General features: G+C 37.1%; 1 protein-coding gene across 3 annotated transcripts in view; it reads right to left on the bottom strand.

Annotated features, from left to right (window-relative positions):
* Positions 1-5,216: 5,216 nt before the first annotated feature.
* The window catches only part of rno (rhinoceros), a 34,464-nt gene continuing 11,814 nt past the window's right edge, over positions 5,217-27,866 (bottom strand). For all 3 annotated transcript variants that reach the window (XM_053767723.1, XM_053767724.1, XM_053767725.1), the window contains exons 5-6: positions 20,885-21,074; positions 5,217-20,612 (exon numbers count right to left, since the gene is read on the bottom strand). In XM_053767723.1, the coding sequence (XP_053623698.1) occupies positions 13,141-20,612; positions 20,885-21,074 (7,662 nt within the window). In that variant the 3' untranslated portion in view covers positions 5,217-13,140. The remainder of the gene's footprint in view (positions 20,613-20,884; positions 21,075-27,866) is intronic.

Genomic DNA, 27,866 nt, shown 5'->3' with positions numbered 1-27,866 from the left:
AAACACACATAGTTATCGATTCACCACTTAAAAAACGTGTATTATGTATGACCAATACGATTGATTGTAATCTCATTCTGCTACGTTATCTGTATGTAATAATTGTATCGATGCTAAGTACATATCGCCAAGGACCACAACAGAGTCGATTATCGTTAGATAAGTTCGTTGTAAAACTAGCAACTCTCTAAGCGAGTAATGCGATATCTATACAATAATGGTGTATAAATTGCTATAACACTTCCTGGGGCACTACTATTTGTTGTATGATGAACGAAGCTACGGTTAACGGTTGAAATATGGTTTCATGAGACAATCCTACCCTACGATACTACGTAATAGTCCGTAACACTATCAAAACTAACAAGTTAATAAGTTTTTTTTTATAGAAACACTTATTAGCTACCTAAAATAACACTGAAAAAGTTACTCGTCGCGTAGCAGTGCCCAGAATAAACCTTAAAATATTAACTTCGCTTTATAAAAGAAATAATAGTTCTGTATAATAGTGCCGTCCATTTTCTTCAGATTTTATATTTTATTCTAAGTAGGTATATACGTTTTTATTTACTGTGTAACCACAATTTATTTAACTCAAAATTTAGGTATGTTTAATAGCAATGTCCACCATAATACCATTATTAGTCACCTTCACTTCTATTACCCATTCTATTATCCATCATATGTAACCAAACCTTATCAATTCGATGTAACGACATGCTTTAAAATAAGTTTTTACACTTCGATCAGCGACCAAAGTAGTGACCCTCGAGATTACAGCTAAATCTACTTACTCAGTGTAGCTACTTATTAGATTAAAATGCCTCGTATTGTTTTCAGGTCAGAAAATATCCGTCGCTGAAACTCATGTGCGTAGAAAGGAGGGAAGCCCAAAAAATAAAAAATATTGTTGACAAAAATATGTAATTACTGGCCTACTGTATCTGTCAACAAGAATATCTCAACATTAAACTATTTTCCTTTTATCTATGATTAAAATGTTTAGTTACACAGTTTTATCATTTCAATTCACAGTTTTGGTTGCATGAACAAAGTTTTTGCTTTTTGTGTCCATTGCAAAAACGATATTTAAAACAAAAAAAATAAATAAATTTTATTTTAGCTTAAACATCAATTCAAATATTGCAATGGACAGACTTATATAATATATAAGTCTGTGTTACAAAGTCTGCTTGGACCGCCATCAGTTAATAAATAAAATGTAACGGATTTAAATGCCATCGTACGGCCGAGATCTGAATTGAAAAATACTCAACTCGGAATATGACGACCACATTAACTCTGCGACGTATAATTATTTCTTATTTATTTTAAATTTTCACTCGAAGGAGAGAAGTAAAGAGCATCACAGATTTATGCAGAGCTATAGATGACGCATATTTACCATTTTGTCATAACCACGATTTAATGTACCTAATATTTGCATTCATGGGGCACGCCACGGGAACGGCATGTGGTCCGGCCTTCTTAGTAGATCACTCATTCATTTTAGAGAGGACTGGTTACTGCCATGGATGCAACAATGTTTCGACGGGGCCTCATCTCTATGAATCCACTCAGTGCTTTTGCTTCACATAGATAAAAGAAAAATATATAAAGGTGCTAAACTATGTATGATTTGTAGACAATTGCTACAAAACAATAAAATATAAATAATAAACAATAAGGCATTTTTAAACATTATATCCGAGTACTGTCGTCGAAGAAACGCAGATGCAGATAAATTTCAGCAATCACTTTATATTATGAACATAGTCCTGCTTCACAGCACACATGAGAGCATGCGGTATATAGCAGTAACTAAATCTGTGGTTAATAGACGTAGGTAGGTACTTATTTTTCTGACGTCAAAGTTTCATCTTTATTCATTTCCTGTGATGCATGGTATATAGATGTACCCTATCTACTCACTATGAAACATATACCGAAGACATAAATCCTCAGTGTAATGTTATGTAGAAAACTGGTCAAGTTCCGAATGTACCTATCCTGTAGGTGCACATTATATACCTCTATATGTATGTTTAATCCGAATAGTGGGTGGGTGTAGCGGAATTCCAACTTACTCGTTGGGGAAAATCTCATGCGAATTTTGTCCGTCTCAAGTGGGGGAAGTAATTTTACTACTATTTAATAAATAAATGAATAATAAATAAATATATTAGGACAAATCACACAGATTGAGCTAGCCCCAAAGTAAGTTCGAGACTTGTGTCGTGGGATACTAACTCAACGATACTATATTTTATAGCATATACATATATAGATAAACATCCAAGACCCGGGTAAATCAGAAAAAGATCATTTTCCATTATGACCCGACCAGGGATCGAACCCGGGACCTCTCGGTTCAGAGGCAAGCACTTTACCACTGCGCCACCGAGGTCGTCATCATTTAACATTCCTCAAATTCGTAAATAGTCGTAGTTTTTTTTATATAGTTGATATCACTTTGTTCGTTCATATTGGACCGAATTCAAAATTTTGCCATCATGCCCATCTAGGCGTAGCAAATTATAATTGTACCTATTGTATCACATTATCTACTTAGAAACCCGCATCAAAATCCATTACGTATTTTTAAACATCTAAGCAAACATAGGGGACAGCGACTTTTTTTTATGTATAGGTACTATAACTATAGCAAGAAACTCGTGATTGTAGACTCTGGGCTCAGCTGCGAACGATGAACGACGAAATGTTTCCTGTTTAATTCGGAACCCTAAAATACTTAAACTGGAGGGCGACATATTATACTTATATGGGAATAACAAAATCCTATTGGTTTCAAAGCATGTTTTCCTCGAAACAAGATGCATCTCCGCTTGAAACTCCGGCAGAAATTCGATTTTGTCTGAGGACGATATGTTGCATTACCGACCTCGCACGTAGATCCTAAACGAATAAACTGGTTTTAAACTCAATTTCCAACGTGGTAACTAAAAATCCTCATACCTACCTAAGCTACATGTCGCACAAAAATTGAACTTTACATAAAATGATTATTAGTATAATTCTTTGTTTGTTTGTAATAACTTTATTGCACGAAAATACGTACATTAATCAAAATTAATACAAGAAAGATACGTTGTATAATTGTATTGCAAAGTTTATAAATATTCTGACAACAGAATATTAAAAAAAAAAATAGTAAGTAGAACCTAAATAACTACTTACTAATTGATTAATGACGTAGATAGCCACCCTTCTTTAATGTAACTTCGAAACCTTTGTCGTTAAGTGAGTTCTTACTATGCGGACAGGACATAAATAATTACAGGTACCTACTTACTTACTCTTCTGTAACTGTAACGCGCTAATAAATCGTTGCGACGCCAATTTATTAAAAACGAATTCTCCCCACCACCTACTCCACCAGAAAATTAATAGGAATGCCCTCATGCGCACTTTATTTCAATATATTTTTCACTTTTATTTAGTTACTTATATAATTTATTTTATTTCAGTTCTTAAAAAACAGTAGATGGTAGTGACGGTGCTCTAGAAAGAAAAAAATAACAATCCCTATTTGGTTAGATTGATTTGCGGCTATAAGTAGGTACCTACTTATAGTTTTGTTAAAAAAAATAGAAAAAAATAGTACAGGCACAGGCAGCATGAGTTTCGTCCGGTATTTTTTCTCAGCAGTGGCTGCTAAATATAATGCACATTTGAGAAATCTGCTTTTAAAAATGCTTGATTTAAAATTAGACAAGAAAATTTTCCTGTTAGCCTAGTTTGTGAATGAATGGTTCGACTTTGTAAAAGAAACTCCTCATTACCTACTTAATGTTTCACCACTAAAGTAGGATTTAAGTGTGCGAATTCACATGTGAACAATCAAATAATAGAGACTTAATTCGTAATATCTTCCAACTTACCTAATCCAGCACCTGCTAAAGTTCCTTACGAAAAAACATTATTTCAGTTCTTTACCATACTGCACCTAGGACTGCGGACTTAGGTTCCGTGACAAGATGATTCGTAAAAAAATTTAGTCTACATGCTATTCCAAGATATATTCTACATGTGTAACAAATTTCGGAAATTAACAAAATAATTTCTGTTTTTCTTGATTGTAACAACTTTCGCTATATTGATAATCTGCTATTTTGAGAATCTCATATTATGCAAATAAAGGATTTCATCGAAATCCGCCGAGTAGATTTTACGCGATCGGTTAACCGACTCGGGACACACAGGCATCTAAACTGCCGGTTTCTTACATTTAGTACTAGCGTAGCGGCCCGTCCCGGCTCGCTCGGGCATATCAATCATAATTCTGCTTACCTATATTATAAATGTAATGGATTGTTATGAAATTTAGTACACGAGTAGAGTATAACTTGGAATAACACACACACTTTTTATCGGAAGCTAATCTCCGCGCCGCGGGTAGTAAATTATGTCTATACATAAATACCCTGACCGTACAAAAATCTGTTCGGTAGTTTTTGAGTGCATTACGTACTGGACAGACGGGACAGGGACACGACAGACCTTTTTAAAATGTCAGTATCAGTGGGATAAATCGATGCGATTAGCGTTTTAGCGGAACCTATTCTCCGATGCCCAATCGTTTAGGAAACAACCTGAAAATGGTCAGATGAGAAAAGGATGCGATTAGAAGAACGAGTCTTGTCTTTTTATTGCGATCAGAAATAGGCGCTCAGGGCTTTAACCATGGCAGGCCTATTTTAGAAATCCTCCTGTGCCCTGTACTTCTGAAAGCCTTAGAGAATACTTATGAGAAAGAGATAGGTATGCCTTTTTGCTGGCCTTGCTACAAATACAGATGAGACTACTAACAGTTATTCCAGGGTTCAGACATGTTTTTTTAATTAACAAAAGAGGGTAAGTGATAACCACTTATCCTACACGGTAACCAAATTATAAAATATATATTGAAAAAATATCTCCTGTAGGAACTATCTGAAGGCTTTTTCCAAACATCATATTTTTGCTTCAATCAACTCCACTAATGGCGTTTCGAGGCAGACCCATTAGACAAGTTTCTCGGAGTAGTTTAGATGGATGTCTCCATGGGATTTCTTAACCATAAAATGAAATAAATGTTGCGATTACGTATACGAACTTTAATTGACAATATTCGTAAATACTGACACTGACAACAAGAAACAGATAAAACAGAAGTTAGGGAAAAGGAAGTGACAGACAAAATTAAAAGGAAAGAGTAATTGATCTAAAAAATTTATTAATGAATGAGGCGACTATGTGCACATTGAAAACACTTGTTATAATACAACACCACTTGTACAATATTTACACGACCTCGTCCACTGACCTTTCATTACTACACCAAACCATCCACTTATATTACATTCTGTACATAAGTAGTTTGTACAAGTTGATCTTAAATTTATATCTAACGAACTAGATTTTTAAAACAATGGAAATTGATTATTATAATACTTATACGGGTAATGGTATAAGACGTTAATCTCTTAAATCTAATACTTAAAACTGATTATATCCGACTAAATATAAATAATAATAATATATGTATTTAATTCTGTTTAACCTAATGACTGGTACGAGTCGCTTTCGTCAGCCATGGCATTAACGTCTAACTCACTCGAGTACCGGAGCACATGAGTTTTTATAGTCACGGTACACTGTACTCAAAATTACGTACCTACATCAACGAACGAACACCTAACAGAACATTAAATGTCGAAGCTTGCTTCTATCTACAACTAAAATGTGTCTCTAGGGCGGCCAAAAACGACTATGACCAGTATTTATTAAAACTAACTATCAACTTCGCGATCGAACCAGTGAGTGATGACTTGTGGAGATACTTAGGTATTATTTCCGTTTTCCTGGCCGCTCTAGAAACCAGACAATAGAGGCGATGAGCCCGCCCTGCCGCCTCCGCTTGCACTGCCGGCGCCGGCGCAAGCACGATACCATACTACACATAAATATATCAACAACACACACTCATACAATGCTGCGTACATACAATTACAATTCCTTACAACGCATCTAGTATAATAATCAACACTCAGTAAATTAAAATACTCAATAAAAAAAACCCATGCTCTTAGAACACGATATCTAAATAACACGATTCTTTCTACAGTACCACTGTTACCAAATTCTTTCAAAATATTCATTTATTTTTTGTAAAAAATATTTCATTAACATAATTCAGGATTCTATGAAACATTATGTACAAATTATCATTTTATTTCCCCGTGATCGGAATCTCGAATAGAAAATTATGCTTAAAATCCTAACTGCTCACCTAAATAAATAAAACGAATCACAGTAACAAGTTAATGATCTCCATCATTTTTGAAGTGTGATGTTACATTGTGCGTTAACTATGAAAAGTAATCGCGACATACAATAGGTTGACAGGAAATGTACACAGCATATCGTCACAATAACGCCAATTTACTCAGGGAAGACACGCGTATGATTTTGATGCATGATCTTCATAAAATTTTGATCTTGGTGTAGAGTAGATTAGTTCAAAACTATTTTTCTAGCACACGTGGAAAAGCAAATATTGTTCGTCGTAAATTATATTTGAAACAATTACGTTAGCAAAATCATGGGTTCAAAAGATAGAAAAGCGTTCCTGATCTTTGTGTGTACTTTCTCCGCGAGCTCTAGAGACAGATTAGCTATATCCTTATTCAGGGAGACTGCGCCAGTAGTAGTCAAAAAGACTACATCAATATTATTTTTACGAATATATTCTGTTTCTACTTTAACCTGTCTATTACACTAATCATCAAAAGGGCAAAAAGATTATCGTGGACATCCAGAGATTACCATAATAGTTACATTGCACATGTAATATTATTGTTATGTACAATAAATCCGAAAAACGTTACAGTATTTGATTAAAATTAGTGTTTTGTCTACGATAAAATGTTCCTGCGCTCATTAATTCTTATTGAATTTATTTATAATACAACCTTATATTATTGAAAATAGGGAAATAATAATTGTGGTAATCTAAAAGTTCCAATAGACAAATATTGATAGTAATGACACAAACTAATGTCGTCGAGCCATGCAGTTTACAAGAACCGCATCGTGATTGAAGTTTTCAGTTTTCTTCAATTTCGTCCAAATTGTCTATGAACAAATACATAATATTCTCTTATACTTAATAAAAACTTTACAAAATCTTTCGAAATGTTTGTGACTATAAGCTCTAATGTGGGGTTTTTGAAGTATTTACCCATAGACAATGACGATGAAATTTAACTATAGTAGTAGTACATAAACTATAAATTTTGAGGATTTCTATAAACAAGAATTGGACAATGTCTCAGAAATATACATAATATAATTTACAAAATTTCCAAGCACAACTCGACGGGTTTCACTCAAATGAATGCAAGAATGTTATGATATGATAAAATAATAAAAACGGACATAACATTTATATTAACTACTCAATATATGTATTTACAATCCTAAACAGTCGATCTACTTATTAATTAAATTATTTTCTTACGAATAAATAGGTTACAATTTTAATTTATGGTAACGAATTTTTGATGATATTGTAACATTGTGAAATCTTTGTTCTTGTCGCAAATTTCGAGATTCGGTCACAGTCCAGTTCACCAGTGGTGTTATTCTTTACAAATTGCCCGTTGAACATCACCTTATATCCCATCACTCAGATACTCACATGTCGCCGCGCTGGTTTGCAGCTTTATGTTGCTTGGCGACATTGAGTTTGATTAAAATATAAGATATGTATGTACACAAATATGGCAGCTAGCAAAAGACACAGTTGTCTTAGGTGGATATAGAACGTGTATGCAAATTACTAGAGTAAAAATCGATTTCTTAAAACAAACTATTTGCATTGAGAAATAGATCTTTACTGACATTATAAACGACTATACGTCTACAGAGTTTCAAAATACAGGTATTATATTTTTGTACATAGTTATTTATATGTTTTACGGGAAGTGAGTTTAAGGCAAGCAGCGAAAACATAAATTTAATGCTGCCACAGTGCATTTCCGATGCCTGCCTAAAAAACATGGAAATATTTTAGCTATTTTCAAACAGTGAAATTTCTACAAAAAAATGTGAACAGACCACGAAGAAGACACGTCTTATTGCCATTTTTCTAACAATCTAGTTGTTTTTCTTATAATTGAGATTGAGGCGAGTGGGATAAGCGGTTTCGCTAGGGCTCGGCTCCTTTCCGAACGGAAACTGAAATAAAACCTGCCCAATTATGTCTACGCTTACAAGTTGATACACCGGGCCCTTCTCTATATTTGGTCCGTGGAATAAACACACACAAAGATGTTTGTATGAGCTCACTATTATCCCAGTTATTCAATGTATTATATTAATGGTGAATGTTCGACTTAACTATATTTTCATACAAACAATGCTCTAGAGATCATTATAGACTCCCCAAATATATTTATCAATCATTCATTTATTATTTATTTACACGGAATAAGCGTCGAATGCTAACTGAACATTTGTCACTATAGTATAACTACTGGATTTTGAACTGTGCGTCTAGTTTTAAGTCCAAGAAATTATTTGTCCTAAAACAAAAGAAAGTCATGGAGTAGACTTCAATATGTGAATCGAACTTTGCAACCTTAACAAAATATAAATAAACTGTATCATTGCAACTGTAAATAAAAGTACTCATGATTTAGTATAATGATTTAGTATATGGTCAAGATAAAAGAAGTGTTTTTCAGTTAAAATATCTGATCTTCAATTTGGATGCCTGTCTTTAGCATTTTACTTAATGTAAGCCACATTCACGGCGGCAATAAGAAACTTGAAATGTGCATACAATAGTAAAACACTGGTTAAGCATTTGTAGTTCCAAAATAAATAATGTTCTTATTTGTGGCTTATTTAGACAGGACAAGTACGTTCACGGTCTATGAGTAGGCTATTTTACAATTTTACGACAACGAATTAGATGCTATTTTATAAATGTCAAAAACATTAATTTATATGATTCTTCTATGGCAGTGGTATCGTAATGAAGTCTCAGTTTCAGAATTAAAATGAATTCCTAATACCTAATTACTTAAATTATTAAATTACAAAATTCTTCAATAAATGTGACATGCAATTACCAATCATTGTTATTTAATTTAAAATATGTACGTTCAACACGTTTTATTTTTTATGCAGTGAAATAGCCTAAACCCATGTAAAAAAAACCGAACCCCTTTTTAGTATCTATATGTATATAAGTCACTAATAAATTGATAATAAAATTACGCTCAATACAAGAATATGGGTAACAGTAGGCCATGGCTTTCTAAGTCCAAATTAGAACCGATATTTACATACAAATACTTGGAACTAAATGCAATATATCAATAAAAAAGTACCACCTAAAGCACGTCTATGATAAAAAAAATATAAAAATATAAAAAGCTTTGTCTAGTGCAACTAGACGCACGATGCATATAAATTAGGACTGATACCGAAATTGGAGTCATTATACAGAATAGCTAGCTAATTCGAATGTACACCGGCTTCAGTAGCGAACACAAGACTAACATACGCCTCAACTTTATTCATAACAATTAGCAAACACTTGCTAAACCTAAAATCACATCTTAGTTCTTATAGTAGTCTAGTACCTACCTGTTTTTAACATTTAAGGACTAAATAGAACACATTTAGTTAACTGGAACAGGCTCGACAATTGCTTGCTAATTCAATTAATAAAGCTTTTAGTAATTTTACGTACAGTTTAGTTTTACTAAAGAAATGTGCGTAAAATTACCACAATGGTCCACGTTGGCTATTGGTAGCCGATATTTTCTCCATAGTGATTTTAAACTACAGGTTTACAGTCACAACAACATTACCTACACTCTATGAAATAAAAAGACGGGACATGATTAATTTAGCTGAAAATAATTAGAACGAATATGCAGGAATTAATTTTTCAATAATGAACTATGTTGAAGATGGAGCTACTGCTACAACGAAGTGGCTCTCATACAGCGGGATGTATATTTTGTTAATAGAAATTATTTAAACTAAGACATCCGACAATATAAAAGGATTATTAATATTTGCCTCATTTTAACAAGAAAATATTCAGTCCCATTGTTTTACCGCGTTGTGTAGGCGGCCAAACTAACAACAGTCACGACATACCGTTCCTACAATTGAAAGTTTCATTTAGAGAATTTCCTTATATCTAAAACACACATTGTCACCTACAGGACTACACGATGAGTATTGCCGAATATTGCACAAAAAGATTTCTATACAAATTCATATCCGATTCAGTCACATTAATACATTTTACGTCCTACATATGACTGTCAGTTTACAGAGTGAATGTAATAATTACATAATATGGAATTTTATTACATAGTTTATTGATTATCACTATCAAATTGCGGTTCAAAGGATTTATACTCAAACTAAATCAGACAGTTGCATTAACAAATTTAGATTTACGGACCAACTACAAAATCGACCGATTATAATAAGTTATTGACACCGAAATTATAATATATGTTTTATATATTCAACGTATGCGTCATTTCAAAATTTGTTCATGTAGTTTACTTTTTAAATCCAACTAACTTCGCTAAAGTAAAAGATTAGATACATTGTTGTGTGAATATTACGCCGTAAGGAAGTAAAATCGAACTAAAACGAAATAATGGAGAGGTGAATCCCAATTCTATTTGTGACTTTTATTAATAAAAATAATAAAAAGAAATGCTGACCAGCATCAAAATCAAACAGATATTCCGTATTCCGTCTTGACATTTTATTTTAATTCTAGTTTTGGGAATTCATGGAAAGAAATTATTTTTTTTTTCTAAACTACAGTGATCTGATCTTACTATAACGTTTTCAAGATTATTTATAACTAACTAGCTTTGAACTGCCATATTACCTGCGTAAATTTCCCACGAGATCAGTAATATAATTAATCTGAATGAATGATATTTAAAAATATTGGTTGAGTAGATAAAGCGCGAAGAAGCAACACACTTTGGCATTACTAAAATGAGTTCGATTTGTCCAGAAAAACTTAAAAATCAAGGAAATTGAAAGTCAGTCGTTCTTATCGTACGTTCATAACGGCGAATGCGTTTTCAATGACAAAGATTTTATTTATCTAACAGTCGCCACAGAATAATATTGTATTAAAAACATTCGCATATAATAATAATAAATATGAAACAATTCCCCCAAAAAGCATGTAATTTGCTGGTATAAGCACGAATTTGGCTGGTAAAAGTTTTCTTTTTTAATATATTATTACTATTACAATTTTATTAGAGTGGACAATAGCTGAAGTGACTCGCCGCCTACTGACCAGTAGCCGGCAAATGTTTGTCGTGAATATTCGCAATGGCGGGATAAATTCAAAATAATTACGAATGAAACGGCACTACAACACTTGTAGAGAATTGGAATTAGAGATGAATTTACAAAATTGTAATGTTTACAAAACATTTAACATGTTTTAACTACTAGAAGTAAATAAAATTGTGTGTCCTTTTATGATAAAAATCAAAGCAAACGCATTCGCCATCACAGTGTTTTAGAAAAACGATATAGTTTTCTTCAGGCCTAGAAACTTATTTGGGAAAAGTATATATCATTTCTTAAACATCGAGAAACTACACTTGACTGTAATTAAAGTTTTTACAAACCGCACGGCAAATATGACAAATTGTATACAAATAATTGTTTACTGAAATAAGCTGAGTTTTAATAATGCCCATTTAAAAAGTAACTACTTTAAATTTCTTTGGTGAACATCCGAGCTTTAGAATAAAGTTTTATCAAAACAGCTAATAATGACACGACTGGAGGTGAAGTAACTGAACAGTCGAATATGGCATTTATACCTAATCTTAACTATGTCCGTTTTATGTACATAATATATATTTCAAATCGTCAAAAGTCATACATAATTATTTTCGTATTTAGAAATTGTATTCATAAATAATAAATATTTTGTAATACACATGTTCAAAAAGATTCCAAATGCAAATATAAATAGATGTATTTAATTCAAAATTTATTGTATAAAAAATTATATAATTTTTGCAAAATACATAAAATAATTATGAAATACTTCATTAAATTTTAGTCCTCTTTATGTTGACAATACATCAAGGATGTTATAAAAGTATCATATAGAATTAATAAGTTGGTCACGTTAAAGTGAATAGTCAATTCGATTACAAGAGCTAGTACCTAAAATATAACATGAGACCATTGGAATAATAACATGCTTTTTCGAGCACATCGATTGAAATTCTACAAGTATCTTCACTGGTCTTGGTACTAAATACTTGCGCGAAAAGACATTTGCGCAAATAAATACTTGCGCGAAAAGCTAATATATACAAGAAAGCTTGTAAATTTAAAACTGAAACTTAACTATTTTAGTACTAGTAGTGAGTTATATAAAAAAAAGTTTTCAAATTTTCGCATTAGGCATTGAGAACATGTGCCATTTAGACTATTCGATTTGTTGAGACATTTTTCAACAATATCTTGGTAATACGGTCGATTACCAAGATATTTATATTTATAGGTAAGGTAGGTTCTTCGCATGTTATTGCCACAGCCACGTGTTATATTTTAGTTAGTGTGCTCATGATCAAGTCAATCACAACCAGTCAGAAAGTTATTGTTTAATTAGTGGCATAACCAGTAATCTGTTGATTTAGATTGGTCCTTCAATACGATTGGTATGGTTAACCTGTGATGTTTCATGTGATAACGAAACTTTGCTAAAATGAAAAGTCATTAAAATTATATGACAAATAATGAGATTCCATATGAGGCAAAGTAAAACAGTAACATTAACAAAATATATACGCTATGCTGTTTGTAAGATTTACTTGTGCATCACTGAATGCACAAACTATCAATATATCTTAGAGTAACTTTAAGTTAATCATTGAGCTTGCAATTTATACAAATAAATAATATAATAAACTACATAATTATAAAGACAATAGTATTTAAAAACATACAGAAATCACTAAGTTTAGAATGAATTATTTATACAATTTTAGAATGGTTTCGCTGAGAACGTCACAATATAGTCTATTTGCGGGAGCGCGACTTGTATCACCTCACTTCACAGTGTTTATTGACGGCGATGGGCAACGGGGAGGAGTGAGAGGTGGAGGGGGCCTCGCTCGTGCTGGGCTCCTCCGACTCCTTCATCACGTAGCCCGAGCCTTTCGAACTACGGGACAATTTTAATCGAATCGGTGTCACTTTATCGGTCCTTATTTTCCGCATGGCAGAAGAATCTGAGTAGGAGGGCGGGTCGATGGCGAGGGGGTCGGGCGCCGAGGGGTCGTACTCGAAGGGGTCCACGACCACAGGCGCCTCGGGCGCCGCCGCGGCAGCCGCCAGCGCCCCCTCGCGGCTGTTCTGTCCGCTCTCCTCCTCCTTCGTTCGTTTTATCTTTATTATCAACTTTGTAGCACTTTCACTTTCACTGTTTATCACTTGTAATTTCTCAGCTTTTTTGTCCTTCTTTTTCTTACGTTTGTCACTCTTAGGGGGCTTGTGTTTTTCGGTTTTCTCGTTCTCCTCAAAGTCGGCCATAATCTTTCGGCGGAACTTCATATTTTCTCGGCGTACGTCCTCCATGCTGGGCTTGGGAAGATTCATCAAACGCTTCTTCGGCGGCCTGAATTGGTGGAAACCTGAACTCTCTTCGTTGACTTGTTGCACGCTGTTAGAGCTAAGTTTGATTTTGAGCTTAGGTGCGACAGGGGCAGGCGCGTTGTTGGCATTCGGTTTCACCGTAACTCGTCCACGTCTCTTGTATGCCTGGCTTGCTGTGTAACTGGGTAATTTGGTCTCATCTGTGGGATCTACATCATCATTCATGCTCACTGCCAAATGTCTCAATTCGCGTGACAAACCGCTAGTAGTTTTACGCTTTTTCTTTTCGATCGGTGTATCACACATTTTATAATCTTCTCTTGTGGGGATACTGGTCATAGAGGCGACAGCTTTGGGTATAGTAATCGTGACGGTTCGAGCCAAAGGCGGCGGTTGAGCTGGTGGTTGAGGCATGCCCATGATTGCGGCCGCAGACGGGTCGTCCTGATTCATGTCTTGTGTCCAGTATTGTCTTAGAAGTTCTTTCTTTCGCATTCTTCTCAAGCCAGAACCTGACATCATCGAGGATGGGGTTCCACTGGCAGCATTGAAACTGCTGATAGGATCATGAACGGGCACAGGTGGGGTCGGCACTACAGGAGTCACAGAGCTAGCCGAATAATTGGCATCTAAGAATGGACCTTTGATTTTGACTTTCAACTGATTTCTAGAATCGGACAGAGAGACTTTGGGCAATTGTGGAGTGAATGTTTCTTTTGGAGGCTCCGTAGGTTTGGGCGCCACCGGGGCGGAAGGAGACCCAGGCTTCGGTTTGCTTGCCATAAGAGCTGAATGTAGTTGTTTCTCAATTTCTTCATCAATTTCAGCCAGTTGCTGGTCAGCCGTGCCACTGGCGAATTCTAACAGATAAGCATCTCCCGCGGCGGGAACAGGATTCTCAAAGGGTTGGTAGGTGCGCATGTCGACGGGCCCGGGCAGCACGGGCGCCACAGCCGTGAAGCCCGGCCCACGGTCGCCGGATCCCTTCCCAGCGGGCGATGCCGTTCTCTCGCGAACTTCAGGACTGGAAGGCTTCACCTCTTTACTCTCCTCTGACGGAGGTGGTCTCTTATTAGCTTGCGGACTAGCGACGGGAGGAGATTGTGACGCGTCTTTATAAGAATTTTCGGATTTCCTGTCATCTCTTATGTCTATGGATTTGCGCCTATCTCGGAGCGCTTTGAGATCGACTCCATCGTTGGCGATTTCTTCGTCAAAGTCGTACACGGTTCCGACTAGTTTATTTTGGATAGAATTGCCCATGTAATCGACAGGGTATCCCTGTAGACTTTGTCCTCTGCTCTTAGATCTACCTCGGCCTCTTTGACTTCTATTACTTCTATTGTTAGCACGTTTGGTGCCTTTCTGTGGTTCTGATTGCTTCGGCGATATACCAGCAGGACTCTTGCCAGGCGATTTACCGGTGAATTTAGGTGTAGTTTTAGCGGGCGGCAATTTCGGAGGTGATTTAGATTCTTGGGGATGCATACTCGACATGGTCTCGTTACTATCGTTAGACATCTTTGTGGATCTGTTGTTGGAGGCGTCATAAGAATCTACACTGATGCTAGGACTGGAAACGACGTGTATGGAGAATTTATCACTTCCTGACACGTCTAAGTCATCACGTGGAGAGTCGATCGGTTTGGGTGTAGGGGGAGCTATCATGGCGGTAGTGAGCGCGATGTTTTGCGAAGAGGTAGTAAATGTTGCACATAATTGCGGGAATGCTGGTTTCGGCTGCATCGTATGCAAAGAAGACAGAGATGTTGTTGGGAAAGGGAGAACTGGAGGGAACAACCCAGGGCCTGGAGACGGCAATGCCAACTGACCTGTAGCCGACGTGAACAGAGGCAGGGCACTGCTAATGAAGGGAGAAGCGTCAGGCGCAAACGCACTATATTGATTCAGAGGCATGGCAGGCTCGACGACACTGCAGGAATAAGCCGGTAGTGGATACAAGTCTATGTCGGGAATAACATGACCTTGATGTGAATCAATACTGTTCAGGTGAGATTTCATAACGGGTTTTTGGGAACAAGTGGACCCTTCCGAAGTTGTACTAGAGGCAGATGACCTTCTGGTTGTGATTTTGCTCTCTCCTCTATATTTCGGATCTTGTCCTATGTACGGCGAAGAAATCGTAGCACAATCTGAATGTGCCAGCGAGTTGTTGTTATCATAAGTCTGGTTGTCTTGCGTCAATTCCTGGTCGTTGCTGTGCATAGAGTGGTCGGCTACAGACAGCGACTGCGAATCATCGCTCTGTTTCGATAAAGATATTGTATCTCCGATTTCTGAAACTGATTGAACATCAGATTGAATTGTGCTTGGTTCTTTGACTTCTTCATGATACGAATTAGAATGATTGTCGTATTTTCTGTCATTGGGATGAGGTTCATCTGGCAAAGGTATGTCGGCCCATTTATCTTTGCTGGTCATGGCTATTGGTTCCTGGTAATTTTTATCGGTGATGGGCTCCCTAGGCGTGAGATCCGTACAATAAGGTGGCGCAACGTGATTGACCGTTGTGCGACTGTCTTTCGGGATATGTTTACTCGGCAAATCAAAAGCTGTATTCGATGGCGGCAAAGTTTCACCTTCACCGGCTTTAGAAGTCATATTGTTTTCATCATCTTTTTGATCTTTCTCCACATTCATTGGTTCCTCTTGCACTGGGTTTTCAGTTGGAATTTTCTTCGAGCTGAGTTGCATTCTAAGCCTGTCTACTAGATTCAAAGTCTCCTGCACACCTTGCTCTTTTGAATCCTCTTTGAAAATGAATTCTGGGTATGAACTGAAAGGTTTTGTCATATCATCATGATTAAATCCGTCGTCGACGGCTATCATATCATAATCGAACAGTTCGTTGTCTTTCGACTGTGGTGAGAACATGGAGCGATTCGGGAACGGATTGGCCACAGACGGTATTTTAGCGCTCTTCGATATTTCTACGCCTTGTACATGACTAGCATCTTGGGTAATAAACTTCTTTTCGGGATCGATCGATACACGTTTCCGGATACCCCTCACTAAAGACGATTCCATTTCCAATGGATCCATAGATACTCTGGCGTCCATTGGAGTTTTAGGTGATTTTATCATTGTATTTTCATTGAGATTGGCTTGGATCTTTGCCATCATATTGACGCTGCTCTTGTCGGCCGAGTCAGAGTCCATAGACTTATCTTCCCCAATATATTTATCATTAAGCCCAGGCCTTTCTATAACTGGTGGGGGACAAAGGGGACTTGGAGCTGTCAGCCAGTGTTTGTCATGGTCTGTGAAATCAGTCATAGGTAACGGACTCTTCCTCTCAAGATTCAAATCTTTAGGTTGTCTTTCAGATATTAGCTTCTTGACAGGAGATAAACCGCCGGTAGCAGAAAGTATTTCAGCCCTACTGATTCGCCTCTCTTTCACGGGAGCAACGTTGGCAGTAGGGTCCGAGATCAGAGAATCCATATGTTTGGGCGAAGTATCCTTGACACTCATACGTCTTTTCGGTGAAGAATCTTTAACACTCATTCGCCTTCTAGGTGAGGGATCTTTTATACTCATTCGCCTTTCTTTCGCAATTAATCGGCTACTCGGCGAAGGGTCTTTCACAGTCACTCGCCTATTTGGCGAAGGATCTTTGACAGTCACCCGTCTATTCGGAGAGGAATCTTTGACGGCCGATCTCCTGCTTGGAGAAGGTTCTTTGATACTCATTCGCCTCTTCGGCGGTGATTCTTTTATGCTCATTCGCCTATTTGGTGAAATATCCTTCATACTCATCCGCCTACTTGGCAAAGTGTCTTTTGCACCGATTCGGCTAATAGGCGAAGATTCTGTAATAGCAGTTCGCCTATTTGGTGATGTATCCTTCACGCTCAATCTCCTAATTGGCGAAGTATCTTTTACGCTCATTCGCCTGCTCTTTTGTTTCGAGTCAATGCTCTTCCGTGGACTAGTTTTGACCTGTGTAATAGAATCAGTGATGGACGACTTAATCTTTTCTTTGTCTTCTACAGATATACTGCGACTCTTGGGTCTACCAATTTTAGGTTTGACATCATTTATGGACATATCATTTTTGATTTCTTTCTTTATCTCCTCGTCCTCTTCCCGCTTCGGAGATGAAAGTTGACCGGACTGGAAGCTCTCTTTGGTCTTATTGGAGTTAAGGGCAAAACCGGCGTCGTCTTTAGTTGGTTTTCTCGGTCGGGTGTCAGGCTTATTAGGCATATTTCCGCTTGAAGTAGTGCTTCTGGTCCGAGCACGCGTGGCAGCGCGCGCGTCGGCTCCGCGCGGTTCCTCTCCTTCAGCAATCGGTGATGGTACCCCACACTCGGACCGCCGTTCGGAAGTTTTAAGCTTCTTGTCCGGGGCCTTGCGAGGGGAAGTATCACTCGACAGCCGACTTCCCTTGCGTCGCCGGCGCGGCAGCTTGAGCGCGGGACTGTCGGAACCAGATCGAGACTCCTTAGAGCTGTCACCATCACTCGAGGCACTAGTCGAAGACAGGGGTCTTGACACCTTGTCGAGAAAGGGCAAGTCCACTGTTGGCCTAGAGCCTGGCGGTGAAAACATCGACGGTTGTCTAGCAGGTTTGATTTCTGGCGCTTTGGCTGTTGGCTTCATGCACGGCTTCTCTGTTTCCTCTTCAGAACTGGATGAGGAAGAACAGCTACTGCTTGAAGATGACGATGAACTGGAACTGTCTTTTGGTAGTGGTTTGCTTTTAACTTCTTCCTTTTTAGGTGACATGAATTCTGTCTTGTCATCTTTCTTCTTATCAGTATCAGATTCGACAACCGGTAATTTACTACCCAATCCGCTTTTAATATGAGCGGCGGCTTTCTTTGCAGCTTGTCTTTGAGGGACATAGGAAATTGGCTCCTTTTCAGCTTCTTTAGAAGATTTCTTTCTTCCGACTTTGGCAGGTGAAGTCGAGGGTGTCACATCTTTGGTGTCCTTCACTTCTTTACCCCTTGATTTGACTTTGGGTTTACTCTTGGTATCATCTCCACTAACAGGTTTATCAGAATCATCCTTTTTCACAACAGTCGTCGAACGCATGTTCTCCGAAGCTTTTTTAGCGGCCTGCCGCTGTGGCACTATCAGATCAGTTGGGTTATCTTTTTGTTTCATGGCTTTGTTCTCCTTGTTCCTGGCTTCATCCTCAGATTCTACCTTGACGGGGGGCGGGGGCTTTTTGTCTTTGTTTGATGGCTTCCTGCCTCGTTTCTTTTTAGGTACTACTTCTTCTGGAACTGGCTTCTTTTCTGGATGCAAAATGAACTCCTTCATTGCCGCTTTGGTTCTTGGCAAGGGTTGCTGTGAATCATTTGGCGACTTATTAGCTTTTGACTTTTCTGAAGATTTGGTTTTGTCTGAAACTTCTGGTTTCACATCTTCTTCGCTACTATCGGAATATATGTCAACTGGGAATTTATTGTTCCTGGTGGTTCTCATGGGCATGAGTTCATCACTGTCAGTACCAGACTGATCTATCTTACCGGCAGTCATTTCCTTCTCCATTTGAGTTAGAGTTTTACTTCGAGTCCTATCCTTTTTCATCTTAGCCTTCAAAGACTCATCCTCACTGCTGCTTTCTAAAATTGCCTTTGACTGTGGAACTTTCTTCTTTTTCCTTTCAGTCTTTTTCGGTGACCTCTTTCCTTTGGTCTTAGGGGACACTTTTTTCTTTGGTGAACTGGATTTCTTTCCATCATCATCAGTGCTGGATCCTATGGCTCTGCCACGGTATTTACTGGACCGACTAATTTCTGGAGCACTTTCTTCACTAGAAAGACCGCTATACATGCTGCCGCTTCTGCGCGATCCATTCACGTAATGTCTCTTATATGGGTTTGCTGACTTAGATCCTTTAACTAGGCCGTTTCGATCCTTCTTCTTATCGTCACTAGAATCAGGGGGAGCAATCCGAGCAAGCAGAGCTTCGAAATCATTTTGATGGTCAGGGGCATTGTCGTGGGAATATAACCTATCGTAAATTGAAGGTCCATGATTAGCCTCAATAATAGCAGCCAACTCGGGGCCGGATATGGAAGGGTCCGCTGTTAAGACGGCCACTTGTTTGTGAAACGTTTGTTCTCGGAGCCTAAAGAAAGAGCGAGAGAGCTTTTCCCTCCTACTCACCATGTAGCATAAATTCCGCACCCTTTCGAGGTCTTGCCTTAGTTGTACGAACATTTTCATTTTGTCGAGATCAGCTTGTTCTTGTCGATGCGTTAGTAGTTCGCTATCGTCAGATTTAGGTGGTAGCAAGGGACGATTGTGCCCTGCGCGTCTTTTCAGTTTCCAGTAGTTGTAGATGTAGACTATGGCATCTTGATCAACATCAAGGAGATGTGAGCTGATATCCTTAATGCTGACATGCCTATCGAACTCGTGTTCTATTTCTTGCAGACGCGCCGCCCGCGCCTGTGTTTTCTCCTCCGAAGTCATATCTTTCCGTCTCTTCCTTTTTACTTCCTCTTCATCGGAGCCAGAACCGGAGCTCTTATCTTTCTTGTTGTTCACACTATGTTTTTGACAATAGGATCTTAGTTTGACCCCGTCGTCTGCGTTTTCATCCTCAATGATCGCACGCATTTCAAGTCCATGTTTAAATGCACAGGTTACGTGATAAGCAGTCTTACAAGTCTTTACGGAGCATTGTATACACGCACCTTTGCGCTCACGACACAACACACACAAGAGAGACCATCGGGAGGCAGGGATGGCGGATATTTTCGTTATGGGTTCCATGCGTTCGGCGCAGCCTATGGACACCTCGGGTATCCAAAGAACGCAACTGACGTGTGCCCACTTATGTCCAGAAGGCGTACATTTCATAGCACCTCCGACGTTGGGGCAAAGGACGCACATAGGTCGAACGCCATCGCCGCACGGCCTGCATAGCCACTGCCCTGTAAAATGAAGGTGGGTGTTTACAAACGTCTTTAAAAACTAGTACTGTTCGCCGCGAACGTAGACCTCGCGAACACAATAAATTGAGCTTTTTTTACAAAATTGTGAATATTTCAAAAACGACTTAACCGATTTTGTTGCCCAAAAAATATTTTTGGCCCAAGTTGATTTGTAGACCTCGCTCGCTCGGTCAATTATTAAATAATTGGAGTGGCTACGCCATCGCAACGGAGGACGGAGCAGTGTGGCCGGGGTATATACTGTTGCTTACCGTCTGGTATGACCGTTATGCCGTAGCAGGCCTGGTGCACGCAAATGTTGCAGGAGTCGCAGAAGACCATCTCATTGCCATCTTCAGAATCCGGCGAGCGGCACACATCGCAGATAACATTCTCGTCGTACTCTATGCCGAGCCCCTCCTCGGATTTCATGATAGCTTGGATCTTATCCCATGTTCGGACCTGAAATAATAATACACCACAACTTTACAACATTTTTTTTTTAATTTTTAGGTCCTTTTTTAACACATTCTTAAAAAGATCATATGGTAACCTCACAGATAAAATAACCACTAGATAAATACGCATGATATCATTGGCTAGTTAGTTCAATTCAACACTTGTAAAACCACAATTTATAACGCTATCCATTCGAAATGTTATCAGTATTAGCTATCAGATACTTTATCAGCAAACAGTGGTACAAGCCCTAAAACTTATTCCATGTTTGGTCCTAAAATAATATTCCGCAAGTTAAAACTTGTTTTTAAATGTTTAAGTTATTTAATTGTTAATCGCTACGCTTAAGTAGTACTTTCAGGAAACCGTCCACTAGTATAAATCTTATTCAACAACATTAATAAATGTAGTTCTGGGAAATTTCACAGTTGTTTAGGAGCGGACTTCATATGAGATTTCACGGAATTTCAAGATGTACAAATAGAAAATACACGCTAGAAACATATTAAATTACAAAAATTGTTCCAATTTTTCGTAGTATTAAATATATCTTCAACATGTGATGCCAGCAAAACGAAGGTAATTTTAATAACATCCTAACCTGCTATAAAATAAGTATATAAAATAAGCGAATGAATGCCGTAACGGTCACGTCAGACGCCTTTAGGGGACTTGAATTAAATCTGACACCAGTGTTACCGTAACACACTCGATAAAAAATAAAGTATATGAATTTTCATTACCAACCCGTACTACGGGCGCCAGTGTTAAAACTGTATAAACATTTCAGGCATTACTAGGTCAAATACTATCAAAAACACATATAGATGCCCCTTTGACCATATTAACGAGTTTAGCGTTCATTGAGTTACCGCCGTCGTTCCATGCTCAGCAAGGTCGTTCCATGTTCATTACAACGAAAAGTTTACATAGCCTACATTTGCTACGCTAAAATAGAGGAATTCGCAATGAATTTCACCTGATACGCTATTGAAAGTGCAACCATGTGAAAATTTGGATGAACTAAATCGAATTGCGACTCTTCTGTTTATTATACAAGTTATAAAACTTGCTTTGTTCATAAAAAACGTCCTGATCGAATTTTGCAACGCAAAATTAGACCAACTTGTATTACGTGTGTACAAAAAGTAAAAAACATCAGTGCATTATGTATGTGAGTACATCGACTGCGTCTTTATAAACTGCCAACACATATTAGCTCTCAATTTCCAGCACTGACTTGTGACATAATGTTAAATATTCAAAGTTCCGCATCTACCGACAGAAAATAGAGCTGCAAAGTTAGCATACTCTCTTCAGCGAGAGAATAGAGGAATCACTCGTGTTGGAAAACTGTACCTAAAATATAATTTAACTAGTTATAAGATATCCACATAAATGTGCCTTTTGTAAAATATAATGGACCATGTTTTACGCATGTAAGATTTTTTTATTTTCATTTTCCAGCGACTGCCCATCATTATTAGTTGCGAAGATCATATCGTTGACATTGATAATGATAATTCGTTCAAATAATATATGCAGAATCTACGTTCCGTAGAACGAACTACTGAAGGGCGGCCCTATTTTGGACATAATTGTAATGTAATGACCACCGTGAAATCTAAATAGTAAGACCATATTCGAAACAAAAAATAATAATGAAAACTTTCAACAATAAATAATACTACTTTCTGTTCAATGATTAACGTTTCTCTTTGTCAGCAGCTAATTCGTTTAGCAGATCTGAATTGTTTCTGCAACTTCTTTATTTGCCAATACTGTCGCTCGAGTAAATCCGATTCCGACACCTAATAGCTAGACGTCAGGAAAAATTGCGAGCAAAGGATATTGGAGGATGGCTACCGCCGCCGCTACTTTAAGCTGCTTCCGTTCACTTCGATGCTCCGGGAAGCTGTAAAATGTCCAGTGATTTTTACGAAATAACTCAATATTCTCAGTAATAAAATAAAAAATAAAAAACTATTCCAGCGCGAGTTGGTGAGTGACCAAGAGTTTCAACACGTCAAATTTGATTTCTCTGTGTTATACGAACTCACTTAGATTTTTTCCTTTGCCTGTATTGCAAGCACTAATTTCTGACTAAATTTCATAATTCTAAGAACCCTTCCTTCTCCTTCTATGAAGTGCACTTTAGGGTTGACTACTTTGTTAAATGGCAAATATGCGACATAAATGCTCATATCTCTGATCTCATACAAATTTGAGATGTAGGGTCTTGATTCACGGGCAGAGTAGCGATAAATTAAGATTATAATTACCGTAAATTCTCAGGTAGAACCAACCCTATACCTGTGAACAGAACAGATGGCTGACCAATTAAAACTGACCCTTCCCAATAATTATGCCGGTTTCTAATTAAAATCCGTATATAGTAAGCTAGACCGAATCAAAATCCTAAAGTTAATTGCAATGGAGGGTTGTATGCCATCAAAGATATAAAATTAAAACGTTTTAATTATTGTAGCTGTATTACACCTGCAAGTTTCCCGATACGGCGGCGCCATTTCAGTTTCCTTTAACGACTGAGCACAGATAGCATATACGAGTACCTATGTGCGCATAGATGTATGTCAATAGTGCACCTTTGAAGCCGGGCTCGCAAGTGCACCCCCACTAATTAAACTGCAATAACTCGATGTGGAGGGAGCTAACACACATTTTATATTTTATTATGACTATGCACATTTGATCTTTCCTATTTGCATTACAATGCAAATGACATCAAATTAACATTAAATTTTAAAAAGGCATGATTTATAGAACCGAGGTGAAATTGAAAGTTTTAATCCAGAAAGTGGTGCAGATATATATTTAACTGCGACTATTCCGACCACCGTCCTTAACATCCTTCAAATTTTGACAACAAGAAGAATTATTTATTTAATTATTAACTTATAAAATAATAAAACACAGCATAAACCGCCAAATATTTTGCATCGTTAACTAGTGAAGTACATGTGAAGTGTACGCGGTGGCAACAGCAGCGATTCGCAAAAAAAAAAATAATTAGTTATCCAGAAGTGCATGCTGGAAGCGTACAAGTTTAAAGTAGATGTCAAAACAATGTACGAAACTCTCTCCACACGAGTGAAACTAGCACCTTTCCGCTTCTATTAAGTGTAAAACAAACATTTTGAAATCTAAAACACACGAGGTTGCGAGTTAATTAAAACCATCTCACAGAACGGAAAATTTCTTTTGCATTTATTTTGATACGACTGCCTTTGAGTTCCGTCAGTGCATTGCATTCATTTCTATACAGATTCTCGTTATTCGCCCTAAGGGACCTTTTTTTTGCTTTGGCATATTCTGATTAATATTCGCATCTATTCGATCCTGTGGTTTTATAATGTGGAGTGAGCGAATATTTTTCAGTAGGGCTGAAACATCTTAAATGTCGCTAAACTAGTTGGCAGAACGGCCAGTGGGTCAGGTGAACTGTGGTAATGTAAATTTTATAAATAATTGATTTTGGAAATGATTCCTTCCTCAAGCAAATTGACGGATCGTATATATGACTGCGCGGTCGCATAGGTCGAAACAAAACGCTTTGAGAACCACCTAAGAATGATTTTCCAAACAGGTCAAACGCAAGGAGCTACTTAACAATTGCCAATTAGTAGTGTTTTATTTGACGTTTGACGTCACAAGTCACCTAATATGATCACGCTCATAATATCGAATATTACAAAATGCATTTTCCAATATGCACAAAGGGATAAGGGAAATGTGCATAATAGACTGACAGATTCTGTGCATAAGCCATTGAGTACAGTCAGTGATCAAGGCACGTGACGGTTCCCGCCAAACGTGAATGGAACGCGTCGCTGCATCATATCTATGAACTGTGATTAATTTGAAACTCGCACTGGCGAATCGAAGCGTCGAATCGACAGAATTCAACAGGGCTGGCGAGAATTTTTATATAGACTAGTTGCGCCCCTGGTCTTCGCTCCCGTGGGAATTTCAGGATAAAAAGTACCCTATATGTTACTCCAGGTTACATTCTACCTTTTGCATTAATTTTGCATGAAAAAGTAACAAACATATATGCACACATACATCCTTACAGACTTTCGCATTTATATTATTAGTAGGATTTGTCAAATTCAAATTAGGATGACATATTTATCTAAGCGCTGTATGTACAAAAGTAACGACTATATTAAATAAATAACAAATATTTTGTCCAATTACCAGTATTTTAGAAATAAAAATTCGTGAAAATCATTTAACCCCTTTTAGCAATATTTTGCTATTTATACTGTGGTGATAATTTATATCATTCACAGAAACTAAAATTATATTTGAATCTGAAAAATTGTTTTTAGAGAGCGTAAGTTATTTTTTTTTCTAATTGTAAGTTAAATCTGTAAAGAAACATTGATAAAATCATCTCAAGTTTCTTTCCATCTGTCACACACAATCGTGTCTCTTTTCCTCAGTCTCTCTATATTGAGACATTCAGATTCGGTCATCCGCAAAATAAATGGAACATAGGTAGATAAATAATACTTTATATCACTTTAAAGCTTGTAAAAGTAGCAGCCCTAGTAGAAATATTGATCGATATTGAACACTACCAATCGATCGGTACTACAGATGTAATTGGACGTCGCTTCGAAAAGACATTGCATCAGTTGCGACAAAGGGATGCATTACATATACCGCCCACCGACAACGGAATCCACGGAAATTATATTTTGCTAAAAAGTATACTCTTTGATGGAATCTATCGATTCCGGAATTCACGTGCACACATACTCATGATATACTATTTTTGGGATTCGATCTTGGGGCGGCCGGCGCCGATTGAAACCAATATAAGAAAGAATTTAATAGATACTGGAATCTCGGCCCGATTTCAGATCGTCTGACAGATTTGGGGAACAAAATTGTTGGCTCGGTTTCTTAACACATTACACTGGAAATCATCAAATTCCGCGTTACGAGCACAAGTTACCAATAGATTAATAACAAGGGACAGTAGAAAAATTAAATAAAACAAAGCCTTACACAAATAATAAATTGTTAAGCATGGTCAAGCTATTAAAAAAGTTGTTCATACAAACAAATTACAAGGTAAATGGGCACTATTTGCACGCACGTAAGCAAACAAAAAACGCATATCAAAATGTTATTGATTGTCCATCACCACCCTTAAAATTCAGCGCATAGATAGTGCAAACATCAATGATTGGCTGCAGAAAAGCAGGGGGGAAACAAGTGGGAGCACGGGAGACAGGGGTCCCTCGCTAGGGCTTGGAGCATAAATAAACGTCCGTACATACGTGTTACTAATTAGTACTTAAAACGTTATGACATTATTGCAATTAATGCTATCTAATAATGTTAAGTTAGAATAAAAATACTTTTGAATTTGGCTATGTTTATTGTTTAAATTATATTTATTTTAGCTAACTTTTCATAGACTCCTCAAATAGCTAGATATCGATTGCTAAAATGCTATCGCTAGTATATCTGGCAATTCTGGAGAGATCGTAGAACTAATATAAAGACACTTCTCATGAATGAAATGCATCACGCATATATATCTGTACCCTAGGTATTTGTTTTTGCGTGCAAATCTGTCTGGACACATATAGGTATACAACAGCATATCAATCAATATCGTATCCAAATTCGTTGCAAATTAGTAACTATTGTGGGGACATAGAGATCAAATTAGGTTACCATGTGTGCAGCAATATGGTGAACAACAAGGTTCTATAATCAGCCTGCGCTGAATCCAGCTCAAAATAGGTTTCACGGCAAAATCAATTCAGCGGAAGTATATTGTATTTGTACACCTAATTTAATTGCATTGCAGTTTAATTTACAAAACTGTGTAGTAGATATTAATGTAGTTAGCTTATTAATAAAATCAATAACTGCAATATTAAATGTCCTTAGTAAATATTATTGAAAGAAATAATAATGATTGTTTTTTTTCTTAAGGGGTTGTTGAGTGGGTTTATTACCTCTTAATAAGATATCCTTGGATAAGATTCTTAATTACTCCTTATCTGAACTACAAAGAGGAAGGAACTGTATGTTATTAAAAATTCCTTCAGACAGGGTATCGCAGGCATTATGTCTCGCTTTGCTGCGTTCCACATGCAAGCTTAATATTGAAAAGAGGATTTGATGCTTGTAACTTTAAACAAAATTCAGAATATTTACATTGTACTAAACTGAAATAAATTTTGTAGGAACTATGTCATTTGTTCTGATAACGAATGCTTTTTGGTTTTCAATGAAATATTAACAACATTGCTGTAAAACTAATTAAATTTTCAATTCTGTTGTCTCCAAAATTATTATTCCTTTTAAAAGTTTATTGTAAGTTTTATTTTTATTTTTTCGGGTAATGTCTGTCACCTAAGGCCTAAACAGCCACCTTCAGCCAAAAGATCCCCGAAGCTGAAGGTTTCGAGTAAGGGGCAAAACGTAATGTAATGGTTAAGTTTCCCTTTGATAAATTGCAGTTAACATTTCCATATAATACATTTATTTAGCAAATTATATGGTTTTATTAGAGTTTTAGATCCTTCGGCTATTGATAAAAATTAACCAAATGTCGAATACTAATTAGATAGTAAAAGGGACTATCGACGGCACGACATGCCGTCAAAAATATGAATTCCCTTTAATGTTACAATTTCATTCCTAATCAGTAACTTTAGGAGCTTCACGAATCGAAAGCGAAATCAAACCTAATAATAAATACTACCTACGATAGAAAATGAGATTAATCAAACTTATTCAGCG

Source organism: Plodia interpunctella, chromosome Z (genome assembly GCF_027563975.2).
Source record: "Plodia interpunctella isolate USDA-ARS_2022_Savannah chromosome Z, ilPloInte3.2, whole genome shotgun sequence".
NCBI lineage: Eukaryota > Metazoa > Arthropoda > Insecta > Lepidoptera > Pyralidae > Plodia > Plodia interpunctella.
This window is presented reverse-complemented; position numbering and strand designations above follow the sequence as displayed.